This window comes from Ascaphus truei, chromosome 13 (genome assembly GCF_040206685.1).
Source record: "Ascaphus truei isolate aAscTru1 chromosome 13, aAscTru1.hap1, whole genome shotgun sequence".
In the NCBI taxonomy this organism is placed as follows: Eukaryota; Metazoa; Chordata; class Amphibia; order Anura; family Ascaphidae; genus Ascaphus; species Ascaphus truei.
Genome location: NC_134495.1, coordinates 31,603,033 through 31,621,371, shown reverse-complemented (window position 1 = coordinate 31,621,371; position 18,339 = coordinate 31,603,033). Strand labels below are relative to the sequence as shown.

Below are 18,339 nucleotides of genomic sequence, written 5' to 3'. Positions count from 1 at the left end.
ACGGCCCGATCGCGTCCCCGGCAACCGGCCTGCTCGCCGCTCGCGTCCCCGGCAACCGCCCGACCCGCTTCCCTAGCAACCGGCCGCACAGCAACACCGCGCGCTCGCAACGGTGAAGGAGGAGGCGAGTGCGCGAGGGGGGGGGGGACAAAGGAGGGGGCGAGTGCGCGAGGGGGACCTGGCTACATGTACATAGTGTGTGTTTTGTAATATATTCTTACTCGGGTATTGTACATGAATTGGCGTATAATCAGTGTCTGCCGTCACCCGTACTGATGTTTAATATCACACTGCAAGGTGTGCACTGCCATTTGGCGAGGTATAGATGAGTTGTAGTGATGTGTAAGGGCTCTTGTATATGTAATATTATAGTGATGAGCGAGGCGCAAGGCAATGAAAATGCTACTCCGTACATGTTTATTTTAGCCTGAATAGAAGGCTATAAAGTACGTGATCAGAATGATAACGGCAAAGTGGTTTGTTAAATACGGTGCTTCCAGTCTCTCCACATCACCTATCTTTTTGTTGTATAGAGAAAATGCTGATGCAATGATCAGAAAGGTGCTTTCTCCTTGTGAGTATACAGCAGGGCTCGCCGATGCAGCTGCCAGCAGAATATTCCCAGCCAGAGTGTTCCTCCTGGCATCGTTTGATTCTCTGCCCAAAGACTGATTAATGCACAGATGATGCAGCTTCACGCTAGGATCTGTCTCTCAGGTCCTTATAACTTCCTCTACAAAGTGGAAGGTTGCAGGATGAGCCAAAGTGGCCCCCAGCCGGCTTCTCGATGCTTCAGATGTAGCAGACATTACCTCCGATAATGCACAAAATATTATGTTACATAGCATGTGCGTTATCCGTCTCGCCATTGTTTTCTGTAGTGCTAATGTTAAATAACATGCAGTTGTTAATTGGAGCGCTAACGTTGGCTACATCTGCATAAAGCGGTGACTTTAAGCAAGCTTCAGACTCTGAAACATGTATAGTTGAATTAAAGAACATATTCCCTTTTAGAAGGTACCATTATGGCATCACTAGACTTAAATAAAGCAGAAAGGTCAGTATAATTGCCTGTTTATCTGAAATGGGGAGGCCTCCCAGTTTTATCATTAATCCCTCCTCGAGAAAATAGCTGCACACAACTTCTTTGGCAGGTTATCTATTGCTACTTTACTCTGGTGTGTGTGTGTGTGTGTGTGTGTGTGTGTGTGTGTGTGTGTGTGTTTTTTTTTTTCTACAGTCTTACCTAAAATGACAATCATTTGGTGCTCCTGTAATAAATTATGGAAGAATCTCTTAATTGTGTGCCTAGCAAAATGGCCGCCTGGCAGTTCCAATCAATCCTTCACTAGGCGTAACTCGGCAGTTACAATGTATCCAAACATTACTAGAGTAATATTGACTATTGTTAGAGCTTACAGCTGAAACTGCTGGAAACATTGACAACATATAATCACAAATAGGAAAGTGTTACAAAGTGTTACAAAGGTCTTGCACTGCTGGGGAGGTGTGCTAAACCCTGCTATAGAAATCAAAGGATGATCAGTATATTTAAACTGATTAAAAATGACAACGATTTCGGTTTCCCCTCTCTCCTCCTGTAAAACTTTACTCAAAACTAAGTAAAAAAAAAAAAAGTGGCAACAGTTTTTTATTTTATTTATTTATTTATTTTTTACGTAAGATTTCACATGTTTTGCTGTTTTAAATTGTGTGTGTGTCTCTACATGAAACTCTAGCCATGCTCCTGTAGATCCTCCTTCCAGAACTAGGCATTACAGCATTACAACTTGGAACAGGTGATCCCTCATATAGCCATCTCTCTGGATCATTAAATCTTCACGTCTGCTGAGCTGATTGCTTTGGCAATCCTGCCCAGTTGTTTCTCCATGCTATGTTATCTTTCAATTTGATAAGCCCGAAATCCTTATCTACACCTTTGCTACTGCTTTATGCTTCTACTGTGCAGTACAGAACAGCAGACAGTTTAACAAGCTGTAAAAGACAGGTGTTAGACAGCGCTGTTTGCTTGGGAATAGCATGTGATGTTGCAGAAGAGACGAGTCTCAAAGCTATAAAGCTCAGTTTTGTCTGTAGAATTTATAGCTATTTACAATATAACTGACAAAACAATTCACGTTTCCATTGAAGCTAATTTACTTTGTGCAACAGTTCTGCGTTTTCTTTTTATGCATGCATATTGTACTTTACCAAATGTGGCAGAAATCTATTACACTATCCGTGTACAACCATCCACTTTAATTTGCATCTGAGCCTCTTGTCATAGCTGAAAACGAAGGGGTTGTCTTTGTTTTTCTTGTGCAGCTTTTAAATTTAAAACTCTTGTTTTATCTAGTCTAGTACTACCTTGGGTATAACCATGAAAGCAGATGTAGCAGACACTTAGCTACAGTTTTCTTTTAATTATAAGGGTGTTTGTCTGTCCTACTAGCTCCCTAGAAATAGCTAAATGTTCTGCTACACTTTATGTCCTTTTGTAAAGATATCTAAACAATGTACTGACAATCTAAACTGCAAATGAGCGATTGTCTCATAAGGCAAAAATTCCCATAGATTTGCTTCCTTTTTTAACAATGGTAGAAATGTATTTGAACGATTCATTGTTGCAGCTGAAACCAGTTTCCAGAGTAATGAACCATACCAGCTGCATATCTCCCGATTTTTATCTGTATTTGGTAAAATAATGCACCCTTTTATAAGTATGTTCCCACGTTCTATAGAAAACAAACATTCTGTAATATGGTTTGAGTGCAGACTTCTGCAGTAAGTGGATGGGGCTTTAAGTACAGTACCTGAGCAGCACTTGTCACTAATTAGCACATCCTTGAGAATTTGGCACACCTGGTCTTATTAAAGAGCCAAACTGGGATACAGGTGTGGTCAATCCTCCTTATTGGAATGCTTGCCATAATGAGCTCTTTCTCTGCTACTCTGAGCTTTTATACAGTGTTCTTAATATGATGAGAACTGAGGTGGTGATTAAAGACCACTGCGAAAGTAACAGTTCTAATAGAGCCTATGAGGGTCACGACTGCTGTATATATGGTATTCTGAAGTTTTTTGTTTAATCTATAAATACGTCAATAGTTTGGTCCTTACTAGGGACCTTTTGTCAAGTGATCTTCAGATTTCCAAGTCCCGTGAGTCAGTACCTCTCTTGCTACTAAAGATGTGCGACACTGTTATGCCTTCTTTTTTAATTTATTTTTATTTTTCAGTACTAATAATATTGTGAAATTAATCTTAGCTGTCGCATGAATCTGCAATATTTGGAGTGACCTACAGTGTATAGTAGAGTACCCATTGATTTAGTGTGTGTGTGTGTGTGTGTGTGTGTGTGTGTGTGTGTGTGTGTGTGTGTGTGCATATATGTGCGCGCACACACTTTATAGATGACCGCTTTATAACTAGAAAAAGTTTTTTGTTTCATTCTTGAAATTTAAAAGCAACACTGGTATATGTACAACTTAGTTGAATTCTGGGTGCACTCACTCTTTGGAAATAATAATTATTGTTCTTGTATACTGTAGCGCTGCTAGTTTTACAAACTAGTAACAAATGTGAACAAGAGGAAGCAAGGGAACCTGGTTCAATTCCCGGTGTCGGCTCCTTGTGACCTTGGGCAAGTCACTTTATCTCCCTGTGCCTCAGGCACCAAAAAATAGATTGTAAGCTCCACTGGGCAGGGCCCTGTGCCTGCAAAATATCTTTGTAAAGCTCTACATACTGTACTGTAAAAACTAGCAGCGCTATACAGAACATGCTATTATTATTAACAATAAGTAGAAACTTGTTCCAAAACCTCATGCAGACTTTTCCTCCTCTCCTCTCCTGGCTGTCGTGCTGTGACGCAACCTTACACAGTTACAGGAAATGTTTGGTATTTTGCCAGTGATTACTTAACACAACGCTGATTCTCCTTAACGGAATGCATAACATCCCCACCCCTATCACGCCCCCTGCTCCCATTGGCCGTGACGGGGAAGGCTCGTCTTGCATCAGTTCTTCAAGACTCATGACTGTGTGATTAACGTCAGCAACAGGTAGTCTGCGTCTAGCTGGTGTTATCTGATATGTAGTGTGTCTTTCCATGATGCTGAAATTCAGGGTTAAAAGTGTATGTCCTCTGGTTTATCATTACTGAAATTAATAGCTCTAATATACCTATATTAGAGTGCCAGTGAAATTAGTCTTCTAAATGTCCTTTTAATAACTCCCATGTTTACAGTAGTTTTTCTTGATAATGGGCTTTAAAAACAGGTTACATCTTTTGAACAAAAAAACTTGGCCTTAACATGCCTACCGTATGTACATTTTGGAACAGAGCTCTACATAATTACACGTACAGTAAAAGGGATGGTGTGGTCTGCATATCCCTGTCTGGAGATGAAGTGCTATGGTTTGACATTCCTTTACTGGAAAGCTGATGGACATTTTAGGTTTATTAATACGGTAATTGCTATAGCCTCTACATCTAGAACGGGGGTGGGGAACCTTTTTTCTGCCAAGGGCCATATGGATATTTATAACATCGTTCGCGGGCCATACAGACACAGACGGGCAGGCACACGGCAGGCACACAGCAGCCATGTAGGCACACAGAACCCCGCCCCCCTTCCTCTGGTAGTTGCTGCTGCTGGGGGGATCGTGTAGGGCGGATGCTGGGGTAAGTGCGGGGGGAACTGCTGGAGAAGCATGGGGGAAGTGCGGGGACTGCTGCGGGGGAAGTACGGTGGCTGCTGAGGGATTGCTGGGGCTAGTACGGTGGCTGCTGGGGATCGTGTAGGGCTGCCGGCGCCTCACACCACCTCCTCCCTCCTCCCGATCGGGTGCGCGGCGGCCATTTTTAAAAAAATTAGCGCGACCCCGGTTATAGCAGTTGCCTTAGCAGGGCCAGACCAAATGATTTCGAGGGCCTTATACGGCCCTCGGGCCTGACATTCCCTGTTCTAGAAGATCAAACTTGCCTTTCCCTCACTACGCCTTTCCAAAACCGCATGTGAATGGTCAGACAGCAGAAATGTTCAGATTGTGGCCATGCGCTCTTAAGTATTTTCAATAATATTATTAATGATGCACTAGACCCATTCTCTTAAGCCTTAACAGTGCATTTACTGCAAAATGTAGTAGAGAATTGGTTTATTGATGGACAGTTTTGGATTCAGATGGGACTTTTTCAAGGATATATATTTATAGGATCTAACATATTGTTACCAGGTTAATAATTGTCCTGAATAAGCATCAATGTGAGACAATCTTTCCATACCATTACCTCACTGATGTTATGGGGGGGAAGTTTGTCTTGTAGCAAAAACAGTTTATTATATAGTGTTCAAACAGTTGGTGGTTGCATTGTACCACTTTTTTTTTTGTAAGGAAGCATTATGTTTTATACATATAAATGATTTCTATAATATGGTCAGAATGGCTCCTCTCCAATGTTAAATACATTTTCAGGCACAGTACTCATAATTTATTTATTTTTAAATCTCTCCAACCACTGAATGAATATTATTATTATTATTATTATTATTACTACGCTGGAAAGAAAAATATGAATGAGTGTCACTGTGTTAAGGGAGGAAGTGAGGGAGCAGTGTCGAACATTAAAAGAACGGGTGAAGAGCCATAGACTGGAACTTTTCTCTGCTGCCTTGGACATCTGCGTCCTGCAGGTACACTGGATATTATTGTCCTGCACCTGTCCTCTGCAAGGCCATTAATTAATGAAATGCTAGGGAGTAGAAGCTAGTTTCTTCAGCTCCAGCTCTTCCCACTCCCTCTAAAGGGGAAACAATCTGCAGAGGCTCCCCCCGCCCCTCAGGCATACCAGCTCTTCCTGTCCCTCCCCCAATTCCATGGCCTTGCATTAAGGACCATATTTGTTACGTGGTGCTGTTCCATAAATACATTCCAGTGCTGTAATATACCTTGGCCCATACTTAAGAAGCAGTCTTGCTAAACGACGCCTTACAGCCCATTGACGTGACTGGGCGTCTTATTGCAAAACATAACTTGGCAAATATGCCCCATTATAATATACTATATCCTTTAACTATTTTCTTGCACTTAAACTGTATTTATTATTTTACATATATTGTTGGTGACAGGCTCAAGTACGTATTCTTCTGAGTCTTAACAGCAGAATCATTTCACTGTTGAACAATTGAGCTGTGTGTGTGTGTGTGTCCCAAATGTATCAGGAAATTAAGGATCCATAGGAATGGGGGCATAAGGGATAGCTGATTTTAAATTGCTGGCAAGTGCCCTAATATCATATACTTGTGACTTTTTTTGTTAATGAGTTTTTTGATGTTTTGTTTTCTAGGTCTTGCACTGCTGAAGCTGAAAAGGAAACTGATGGTAAGTTGTACTGAGCCTTATTAAAACGGCTATACTACATTCCCCCGCTTGTAATCTATGTCTTTTTTTCCTTATTTGTTTATGTAAAGCATGTCACAATGTATTAGTCTACAATCATTCTTACCTAAGCTGACAATCATATGGTGCTCGTGTTATAAATCTGTAAAAATCCTTATGGTGTTACTAATATAATGGATGCTTCAATCCATGTAACTGAGCAGCTACAATGTATCCTTGTATTACTAAGGTACCATTGTCTATTGTTACAGTTTATAGCTCAAACTGCTGGCAACAAATTATCCTAAACAGTAAAGTGTTGCAATGATCTTGCACTGCTTGGGAGGTGGGCTAAAACATGCTCTAGACGTCAAAGGATACTTTAAAACTCATTAAAAAAAATGGCATTAAGACTTGAATAATACAAAATTTAAATACTAAAAGATTTCTTAAAAAGAAACAAAAACAACCCCATAAGATTTCACCTGTTTTGCTGCTTTGTCTGCGCCTAATGTGTATTTTCACTGGGATTGCTATGTGCGAAAAAGACCACAGCGCTTGCTTCAGTGTTGAAGTCATGTAATCGCATATCCAAAGCCCACTCATCAGGAAATGGTGGTGGTTGCAGCAGGGTGTCCCATTCAAAAGCATGGACCGCAACGCCATCGTGGCAGTCACTGTCCCCGGCACCGAAGACAGTGTTTTCCTACATCTGTACTTCCTAAGGGCATTTAAAGTGGTTAAAGTTCTATAATAAAAATGTTAGCAACCATGCACTAGCTCTGAATTACACTTTACTACAGATATGCAAAGGAGTTCTTTTTTTATTCCGGAATTCCATGTGTGGGAACTCCGAACTATCCATGTAACTTTACGTCTTGTTGTCCAGACTTCCAGCACTACATACAAGCGTTAAATGAATTCACCTCACATCTCCTGATCTGTCAACTGACCACAAATAATGCTGTACAGCAGGGGAGCGCAAACTTTTTTTTTTTCCCCTGCGCCCCCCCTGTCGGCAGTTCCTCTCTCTCTCCGCGCCCCCCTCTTACCTTTTGCTCCGTCGGCGGTGTCATGACATCACGTTGCCATGGCGACGCGTGTAAGAAGCCACCGGAGCCAAGGTAAGTGAGGTTTGCAGAGGCATTCGCCTCTTTTCCGGCACTTAATTTAAGGGCCTTCGGGATGCGCGTGGGGCATCTGTAAGCCCCGTGCCCCCCGCAGTCAGTCTCGAGCGCCCACTAGGTTGCGCACCGCTGCTGTACAGTATCTCTACAGTGTCATACTTAAACTACAGTTCTCCTCTGGGATGTTCTTATTAAAGCTGTGGTTCTGCCTCTAGGCCCCCCTCCCCTTATTTTATTTGCATAGGTGGGAAGTAGGGGGTATGCAGAACAGTGTTTATTTCTGCTCCAGAGACCCACTAGTACCTGAGTTGCTTACAGAAGAATGTAGCGCTACTATGTGAAACACCGTCTGCATCACACAGGCCAATAGGAAGCAACAAGGGATGAAGTTGCAGCTTCCCATTGGCCAACATGGTGCATCAGATTTAAATCTTTTCCCCTGGATAGGGCTGTACCTGCGGTAAGTAACTCGGAAACGGTGGTGGTCTTCAGAACCTATAAATGTGCATTTCATCTCCGGGAACCCCCCTGCATCCCAGCCATGTACAAAAACAAACAAAACAGTTGGTGAACTGCTCCTTTAAAATAAATACATAAACCTTCAAAAAGATGATTCTTAGCTGTGTGCATCTTCCTTGCCTCTAGGGAAAACTTTCAAATCGTGTTTGCAGCTCATCCGTCTACTATATTGCACATTTTATGAGGTTTTTTTTTTTTCAAAGATTGGTTTCTGATTAGTTTGGAGGGTATTATACATAGTGTTAATTCTACAAGCCTAACTGTTATATACCTTCATAATTCCTAAACTTCCCTCTGCTGATTACTCCTTAAACCACAATAAAATAGATTTGTCGACAACTATTAAAATAGCTTAATGACATTTCTGCCCTTGCTATCCCAGCCATAAAGAGTTATTTTTGTTCATTACTTTTCATTATTGTCTCTCTGCTCCACATTGTGGAAACAGCATTGCTCAAAGTGTTTTTCTTTTTGTTTTCAGCCTAGCTTCCAATATAAATGTGTGTGCCAAAATCATGTCAGCAAATGTACCTTTTGAAACTCTTAAGTAAAGCCCCAGTCCACGTTACAGACTGTTGCAGTTACTGCTGAGTCTAGCATTGCACAACATCCCTTATTGGAAATCTGTCTGCTTTTTCTTTCCTAATTAAGTTGCGCATTTTAAAGGATTTGGGTCTTTGGAGCAAGAGGCACATTTTGTACTAGTGTCTGTTTACTGCAGGTCCAAAGGGAGAACAAATGACCTCGGACTGTTCTAATTGTGGTCCAGTAAATACAGCCATAGGAACCATAAATATACCTTTTTTATTTTACAAACTCGTAATTCTTTACAAAATGAATGACTGCACAGAAAAACCTTGAACACGGCCCTTTAATAAGCACTTGCTACAGCAGTATATTCATGAAGAGGTGTATTACAGTACATTGCTGCTTTTAAAATGCATTTTATTGTCTTTTCTATATTATGTTCTTCTGCCACTGTAGGAAAATTGGATACTTATTGATTAGATCATGTTTCTCAGAAACACCTGCACCCATTGGCAAGACCTGAATTGCTTCTTCACCTCTTAACGGTGTAATAATCTGTTTAAACACCCAACATCTTTATTTGCCTCAATCTAACCACACTTTACTTAACATACATAGATTCTTACCATTTTTCTGGTATTGCAGCACTCCTTTTTTGGGGGGGAGAATAGAGCCTTTTTAAGTGTCAGGCTGACACTGCATTGTGTTGCAGGCCCCTTTGAAAGGTTTAATGAAGGTATCGTTGCAAGAATAGAACATTACCTGCAATTGCAGTCAGCAAACCTAGAGCACAACTTCAATAAATCACCAATTTCTGTCCTGCCTAAAGTGTGCACATAGGGACACTGAAGTTGTTTTCACAAGGGCAGGAATGTCTGTTAATCATATTTATAGCTTTGATAATATATTAACCATTGTCACAAAATAGACTATACATATAATGGATGTAACTCGATGAAAGGGCCATTGATGTTACTTGAATGACCTTGTAAATCACTTCTGTTAATAGGCTAATTATGCACCTCTGATTTTCGTTGTCTTCTGTACTGCAGGTGTTTTGTAGGTCTGGTTCTCAACATTTCAGGGAATCAGTCTGTTTGCGCTTTTGGTGGGTTCTACTGCGCCAACACTGTCATTGAATCCTATGGAAACTCTGATATTCTGTATTCTACCAGGATATGTTGTGTTATCATGTGATGGGGCAAATGAATAGACTTGCTGCTTTTCTAGGCCACAATCGGCCCAATCCTTCATTATCAGATTGATCGTGTGTGTGTGTGTGTGTGTGTGTGTGTGTGTGTGTGTGTGTGTGTGTGTCTTTCTAATGAAAAATAGAACGAGCGCTTTTGGAGATACAAGAATCTTTCAAGGGAACCATTTACTGTGCCTTCAATTGAGTGTTTAATCAGTGTATGCTGCCTGTTGTATACACAAGGTTATCTCTTATCTCTCCTATCTATCTCATCTATCTATCCTGGGCTTTGCATCACTGCTCAGTGAGGCGATTGGACAGCAGTAGGCAGCGGTGTCTGAGGGCGGAGCTAGTTTGAGCCCTCCTGTGCTCCTGCTCTCAATTTCACGGTGTGTGTGTGTACCCTTTCCACCCCACTCCCATGCATGCCTAACAATGTGGGCTCCTAACAATTCTGACTGGCCCGAAGTGTTTCATATTTTTGTCAACCCCTGTTACATATGCACACGGTGTAAACACTTAATAAGAGTTCCTATTCATTCTTTTGCATACATTAAGGCAAAAAGATAGCAGAGAAAGTGTGTTTCATGTCAATTGTTCCTTCAAAGGGGCTGCGCGGCGAGAGAAAAAATTCCAAGTTCAACGTGGGTTTGGCGACCGTCGTGGCGGAGTGATCAGTGCGCGCACATATTTCTATGCAGACGAAGCAAAGTGTGACCATCATATGGAGACCTTTCTCAACTGCATTGAGGCTTCAGGTAGGTACTGCATATCTGTAATCAAATACTTGAGTGTAGCAAATGCCCATATGTATTGTATTAAAAGTCTTGTTAAGAAGTATAAGCACTTTTTTTTTTAAGGACCATTTCACTAGGGGGGTGGGGGGGTGGGAAATGTACTCCTATGTGGGAATCAAGGTCGTCTCTGGAGCTGATCCTCATTAATTTCATCTCCGGGGGCCCACCTGCTTCCCGAGATGCATACTTTTCCTCTTCACATATTCCTGAGATGCATACCTCGAAGGTGCTGCTGGTATCTCATGTAGGTTTAAAGTTCCCACTTTATGCAGGCCACAATGAATGACATGGCAGCTTCCTATTGGCCCGCGTGACGTGGGAACCTCCAAATGAACATGGTTCAGCTCCAGAGACCCTCTTGCTTCTCACCAATTCTTAGAGGGGGTCAAAAATGAACAGCTAAAAAAAAAAAAAGACTAAAGCTTTAAGTACATTTTAATGCCTGTCCTTATGACCCAACTTAAGTGAACGTGCCATAAAAGGCCACGTTTACTAAATGGTGCTCCATAACACCTTGCCGGCAGGAGAAACCTTACAGCTAATTATTTGCTTGAATTGACCGTAAAGGGAGATTTTTGGTAAGCCACCGTGGAAGGTGTTTTATGGAGTAGCACGTATGGCCCTCAAACCTTTCAAAGTATTTCCACAGTAAAGTAGTACCTAATACAACCCATTTTAAATTTGCATCACTCGGCTTAATGAATATCGTTTAATAAAAAAATATCTTTAGTAATCTTTGCCTTGATGATAGTGTACAATATGATGTCTCTAACATTATGGTTTAATTCAGAGGCTCAATTGATCATGGGATCCAGTTTGTATGCATTTGTTCTGGAATAAAGCTTCCAATCGAGTTTAAAATTCAGCCCTTGGATAAATAACAATATCCCAAGAACAAATGCTCTGTTTTAATCTCTACAATGAGACTCCCCTTCTTTGAAGATATTGCTATACATTTAATTTGTTTTTCAAGATATTGCCATTGGTGGTTAATCGTATGGTTTTCACCCCATGTTCTATTAGGTTTAGATGCCAGAAAGAGGAAGTCCCCTGCACACAAGTATTCAGAAGAATTAGCTTGGCCACAATTAAACTACCTCAGTTGCTTGTTTACTCGCAGGCTAGCGTCTCACTACAAAACCTATGTGACTTGCTCAAGGTCCTAAGCAGATCTGACACTGTATTTTGTACCAAGTTCACTTGCTTTTAAGGGCAGTGGTATTACCATTGAGCTACTCAATTGGTGTAATTGCCTTCAAGTGTACATTAGTGTTTGTTTATTGTGGCACCTTTCAGATGAAGCAGTTTTCTTCGTTGGCTTTGGTGGGATCTACTGTGCCAGCACTGCCATTGATTCCTATGGAAACTCTGATATTCTGTATTCTACTAGGATATGTTGTGTTATCTGGGGGAACAATGAAGCCTGCTACATCTGCAACAAAAATACAATTCTCTTAGAATAAAAAAGCCTAACAATGCTTTGTCTGCAGGTGGCAGTTCGGATGACGGCTTTTCTGCCATTAAGCTCACAGCTTTAGGAAGACCTCAGTTTTTGGTAAGATGTATACTTTGTGATTACTTGCAGTTTGAAGCATTTATCGCCATTGAGAAATTACATTTGTTATCTTGATGCCAAACATGACTATATGTAAACTAAACGCATTGATGTAAGCTTAACGCTAGAAACCTTTTTATTATAGCAAATATTTTTTAACCCTACAATATTTTATATTTCTGCTCTTTCTGTCAACACGTGATGTTGGGTTTCCTCTTTTATAACTAGCGCTTTCTTTTTAGGTGCTTTACATGTAGCGGAGGTAAAAGTACTTAAAATATTTGTACAGCATGTAGCGCTGTTTCCCCCGCCCTGTGGGAGATTCCCCGGCTACCAGGTGTGTGATGATACTGCATACCTGTTGGCTCACAAAGGCCGAGTTCCCACTGATGGTGTTGGGGAAACAGGACAGACTTTAGGGGTGATAGTTGGTTCCCCAGCATTCTGGTGTCAGCGCCCCCATCTACCGCAGACTCCAGAAGTGCTGGAAGCAGTCCCTGTGGAAGAACTCTCTCATACTCCCCCTGACAGACTGCAAGCCCAGGCAGAAGTATATTTGATAATGGGAACATTCTTTTATTTTTCTCCATCATAGAGTATAACATACAGGCAGCACTCCACATTATAGCACTGGTCTCCAGCCTCAGGATGGTCCCTGGACTCAACCCCCAGTCATGGGCCCCAGAGGTCGGTCCTAACATTTCCCCCACTCCCTATTAGAGTAGGGGGTATAATCCTCACTCATCTCCTCCCCTAAGGGAGGGGATAGAAGGTAGCCAGAGCCCTGCGCACACACTTCGTTTGGACCAGTCTCTCAGGGAAGAGACCACAAACATGGGTGTGCAGCCCCTTAAGTACCCTGGGGAGCATCCAAGGTCTGAGCCCCTTTATTGGGCAGAACACAGGCCTTAGCCTGCCTCCCCCACTTGTCCCTCAAGGGAGCTGCTTGCCGGTGGGGAAAACCCTGGATTGGGCCTAACACTGCCTGCATTCTACAGTACCAGGACTTGCATGTCAGGCAGGGTAGATTAGTAGCCAAGCCAGGCATGGCTACAAGCAAATAAAAATATCACTTGTGAACACCATTATCTCTTGGCATACAATGCTTCCACTGCAGGCAAGGATTCTGGGAGATTATATGCAAATGAGCACAGTGTCACCTTTTCGCTTCTCACATGCTGCCCTATAAACTTGTGCACACCGCTTTTATGCACTGCTTTTCAGCACAGCCTGGGTTAAAAATTACATAAAAATTGCATAAAACATAAGGGAAGTCATTTAATAAAGTCTTCCGACCGATTAAATCTGGTGCATTATTTTTTAACTGGTTTTGCAAAGTAGAAAACCCTATTGGTTTAATGGCTGTTGTTGCTTTGGTAAAGTTGGTGCTGTTTTTTTGCCCCAGTCTTGCACATGGTAGACTTTAGTAAAATAACACCCAAGTATATACTTAAAGGGAACAAGGATGCATTTTTACATTGCTTGATTTGCATTATTCTGCACAACTGGCAAGTGTTTGACAAGTGTTTTGGTGCCGATCTCATTGGTACATAAGTGAATGTGGCTTTAGACGCAGTGAGTTTAATAGACACAGTTGCAGGAACAAGCTAAATATACATATATACATATACAGAAAAAAAACAGTTAATCGGTGCTAAAAAGCTGTACAAACAATATCCCTTCCCCTGGGACACTGGATAACATCACAACTGAGCCCAGACTGGAGTCTGCAGCAGGGAGGTGATTCATCCTGGTCCCAGTGAGTTCCTGCAGCCACAGCAGAGCAGAGATTCCTACCTGTTATCAGGTTTTTCTACTATGAGATTTTAACACCTTTTGTGAGTGTGCATTTTCAAGGTTTCCATCAACCTAATACATGTATTAAACGTTAATACACTATGGGGCATGTGCTTCTATATAATATTATTATTATTAGCAAACAGCATCTCTAACTGCTCCTATGCCCGTTCCCCAAATCACTCACTGACAGAGGAAAGTTGACACACTTCTGCTTAAAATGCTAAAGTAGTGACTTCCAGTAGGAATATTTGTGCCATAGAGTCCTGATCTGCATTATTGTAGTTGAATTAATAACCTTCAAAGTGCATTTACACTCACCAAAAAAAGCAATTTAAAGTAAAATGACACGTTGAAGCTCAATGAAAATGAAAAAGATAAGGCAATTGCCACGGGCCACCAGTTTTCAGTGGTTGGCTTTGCAGAGACTTCTTTTACGCCAAATGATTTTCATTGCATTGGTCCATTAACTACTAAGATCTGTTAATTATTTAGCTTGCTCTGCAACCCCATCCCAAATATGTTCAATTTGATATACAATTGGTAATAGGAAAGCAACCAGGCCCACAGTGTTTGTTTCTATGTGCAGACTGCAGTGCTCCATCATAGTTTGAATTAATGATCCAGGCATACCCTGTAGCAATCAAAGTAATTTAACATTTGCATTAAAAAATAATTTGGCCTAAATTAGCTCTTTAATTCGGCATCAATTCCTGCCAGCCTGCTCATAATATCTCGGTTGTTCTTCTCGTTTTGTAATATCTATCTTTATATCATCTTATATTAAAGCCATTAATATACACTGCACATGTTGTCCAAAAGTAGCTATAAAAGAGAAAGAGGCTATAGCAACATAAAATCAATGAGATGTTACTTTCTCTCTGTGTAACAATATACTGTGTTCCATCCACTCCCTTTCCCTATCCTCCTTTTCAGTTGCAGTTTTCTGAAGTGCTCACCAAATGGCAAGGGTTCTTCCACCAGTTAGCAGCAGACCAGGGCAAGGCTGGACTTGCTGCCGTTGAGATTGAATTGGAAGTGGAGAAACTGCAAGTAAGATCACATTTCTGTTCATTCTGTGGAAGAGCCGGGTTTCAACATGGTACGGGAGGGAAGCATACTGTCTTTCATAGAGACGTGCTATAACATGAGTCCATGCAGCGAAGCTAGAGGTAGCATATAGTCTCTTGCCAGTGAAGTTGTCTCCTCTCTCACACCCTACTGTATAAGGTTGTTTAAAGGCCATGCCCTCCTGAGATGAAAGTGAACTAAGGACAGTGGCATGTTTAATAGATTAAATGGAGCACATCATTTTTTCTAAAAAAATACAATTTATATTCTGCATCCCACCATGGCAGCCATCATTAGTGGGATACTCCTCCAAGATGACAGTAGGACAAATTGTGACCTTGAAAAGGTGTCTTTCCTTTCTGGTCAGTTATTTTGTCCTACCTGAGCTGGGAGGTAGTGTTTATGTTGGCTCCTACCTGGATTTTTTTTTTTTTTTAACTTTATTAATTGTCCAGGCTGCTTTTGTGTGTTGCATTATCTGAGATACAAAAAGATCCCGGAGTGACCTGGATCCTTGCTTGGGAGCATTAGTCAGGGGATCAATCTGTAAAGACACCTTTTATAGCCTGAGGAGAAAACTATTTTCCTTCCTGAATCAAAAGGTGCCTTTAATATAGTAATATGCTCATAACTGTCTTTCTATAATACTTCGAATGCCCTTTTAACTGTTTTGTAGAAGTAAAATACATGTGTGGATATGCAACTTGATGTGTTTGAGTGACAAATATCTGTCCTTTGCAACCGTCACCCCTCCCCCCCCCCCCCCAACAATCGCACAGTGCCTAGCATCATCATTAGAAAAGAGGCGTCTAAGAGGGATATGAAAACTATATACAAATATATTCAGGGATAATACAAAGAGCTTTCAAAAGAACTATTCATCCCCAAGGGCAGCACAAATAACATGGGGTCATACCTTAAGGTTGGCGGCAAGGAGATTTCACCATCAACAAAAAGGTTTCTTTACAGTAATGGCAGTTACAATGTGGAATTCATTACCCATGGAGGCTGTGATGGCAGATACTATAGATATGCTCAAAAAAAGGTTGGGCATCTTTTTAGAAAGGAAAGTTATACGGGGATATACCAAATAAGTAAACATGGGAAGGATGTTGATCCAGGGAGTAATCTGATTGCCAATATTTGAAGTCGCACAGGTTATGAGAAGAACTGCTCACCTATTAACTATAATGTCCTAGAAACGGTAGGTGCAAGGGAGGTAGTTAACATATATTTCACAGAGTGAACTCAAAAGAGTTAAAAAGCACCCCTCTATATGCACTCATACCTAGTACTAATGTGTGATACTAAAGCCACAAGATGAATCCCTTAGCCAGGAACTAAAAGCGAAATGCGACGAAAAACAAAAAAGTTTTAATGCACAATTTAATTCATACACTCAAAGTTTCAAATATGTGATAAAAAAACCCTCAGAGGAGCAGTGGAGAAGTGATAGGGATATATCAATCAAAATAGCTGTATTGATAATACTAATATCAGAGAATATCCCTATCTTCCCCTACGGTTAAATTAAACATGTGATATCCACTAAAGCTTGGCAGTGAAATAACAATTGCCTGAATAGGTACTGTGGTATGTAAAAGGCAGTCAGGAAAGGTAGGTCTTTAGTACAGGGTAAAAAAGCTCACTATAGCTATCCCACATTGGGATGACACTGGTATCTAATGTTTGCAAGATTGCAATAAACCCAAGACTCTATCAAAGCCTAAATAGTTATTACCACATAATGTCACACACATGAAGCAACATAACCTTATAAATGGATACAAGTCACTAGTATTGTGCTTGAAAATGTAAACATCCATTCAATAGTATCCCTTCTTATAGTAGTGCCACTTCCCTAGCTCTCATAGTATTACATATGGTGTACAGACTTTGCCAGATAGTAGCTGTTTATAGTGCATAGATCGGAGCTGTAGTGGGTTGTGGCAAACCCCAACCGAAACAGTATGCAGATTAATAGCACAATGTTGCAAAAGCAGCTGTATGGAAAAAACGCAGCTCATCTGCAAAGAACTGGCAGTGAAGCCGCTAGCAAGAGAGGTGTGGGGAAGGGAAGGAAGGGAGAACGGGTTACGGCGAACCCAGGCAGAGGCAGAGAACGTATTCGAGCCGTGTGGATATCTGGCACATGCTCCTCTGTGACGTCAGTATCACCGACACGTGTTTTGCGTTTCGGGTTTTTTATCACATATTTTAAACTTTGAGTGTATGAATTAAATTGTGTATTAAAACTTTTTTGTTTTTCGTCGCTTTTCGCTTTTAGTTCCTGGCTAAGGGATTCATCTTGTGGCTTTAGTATCACACATTAGTACTAGGTATGAGTGCATATAGAGGGGCGCTTTTGAACTCTTTTCTTTGGGAACAATATTTGAAGTCGGGAAGGAATGTATTTTTCCCCTTATAAAATCATTGGATGATATTTCACAGGGTTTTTTGTTTGCCTTCCTCTGGATCAATATACTGTAAGTACAATATAAGATAAAGTAGCTGTTGTCTAAATTTAGCAAAGGTTGAACTTTTTAAAGGTTTTCAACCTCATCTACTATGTAACTATGTAACTTGTCAGATTGCAAATGTTACAAAGATATGTTTGTTATTATTGTGAATCGTTGCCAAAAGTAGTTTATAAACTTGCATGCGGCAGACCCGGACACTAGTGATACCATTTTCCTCGAGATATAATTGGTAAGACAATTACTTTTGAAGGGTTATTGAATCTTTCTAAGAAATCATATTACACTGATGTCTAAAAAGGACAATTCTTTGCAGCAAGGATTTTTTTAAAGTACTGTGAAGTCTTTAAGTGGAAAAGAATACTTTGGGGGAGGGGTGAGAGGAACACGTAGAAACAACACAAGCAATGAAGTATGATAAAGTTATTTTTATAAAGATTACACATTTCTTGCACTTTCTAATCCACCAATATATAGAATTTGTCTACTTGAGACACGCTTACACTACGGTGTTACGGTGTATCCTGTAGAGGGAGAGATCTAAACAAGCGATGTATTTAGTGTACCAATTTAAATATCAATATTTTTACTCCTAAAATCTTCTGTTCAAAAAAGAAAGTGATAATATGATATAATTTGAATCTACTTCTAATATACATGTTTTTGAGCGTCACCGGTTTCTTCAAATCTGGCTGTTTCTCAGAACCTTACTTTAGAACGGTAAACCATCAAACTCCAAAATGTATAATCGGGTGTACAGTACATCTAATTTACTGTTGAATTTGTTATATGGAATGTTCTTTTATTCACACACACAAAAGAAAATGTGAGTGGTACTGTATCTGTTTTCCTTCGCTATATATGTAAATGAATCTAAAGCATCACCTTTTCTTAA

General features: G+C 40.7%; 1 protein-coding gene across 1 annotated transcript in view; it reads left to right on the top strand.

The window, feature by feature from the left end:
- Window positions 1-18,339, top strand: part of PRODH (proline dehydrogenase 1) — an 80,766-nt gene that overhangs the window by 22,391 nt on the left and 40,036 nt on the right. Inside the window, exons 3-6 of the mRNA XM_075569027.1 lie at window positions 6,350-6,384; window positions 10,356-10,505; window positions 12,035-12,099; window positions 14,833-14,949. Coding sequence (XP_075425142.1) covers window positions 6,350-6,384; window positions 10,356-10,505; window positions 12,035-12,099; window positions 14,833-14,949 — 367 coding nt within the window. The remainder of the gene's footprint in view (window positions 1-6,349; window positions 6,385-10,355; window positions 10,506-12,034; window positions 12,100-14,832; window positions 14,950-18,339) is intronic.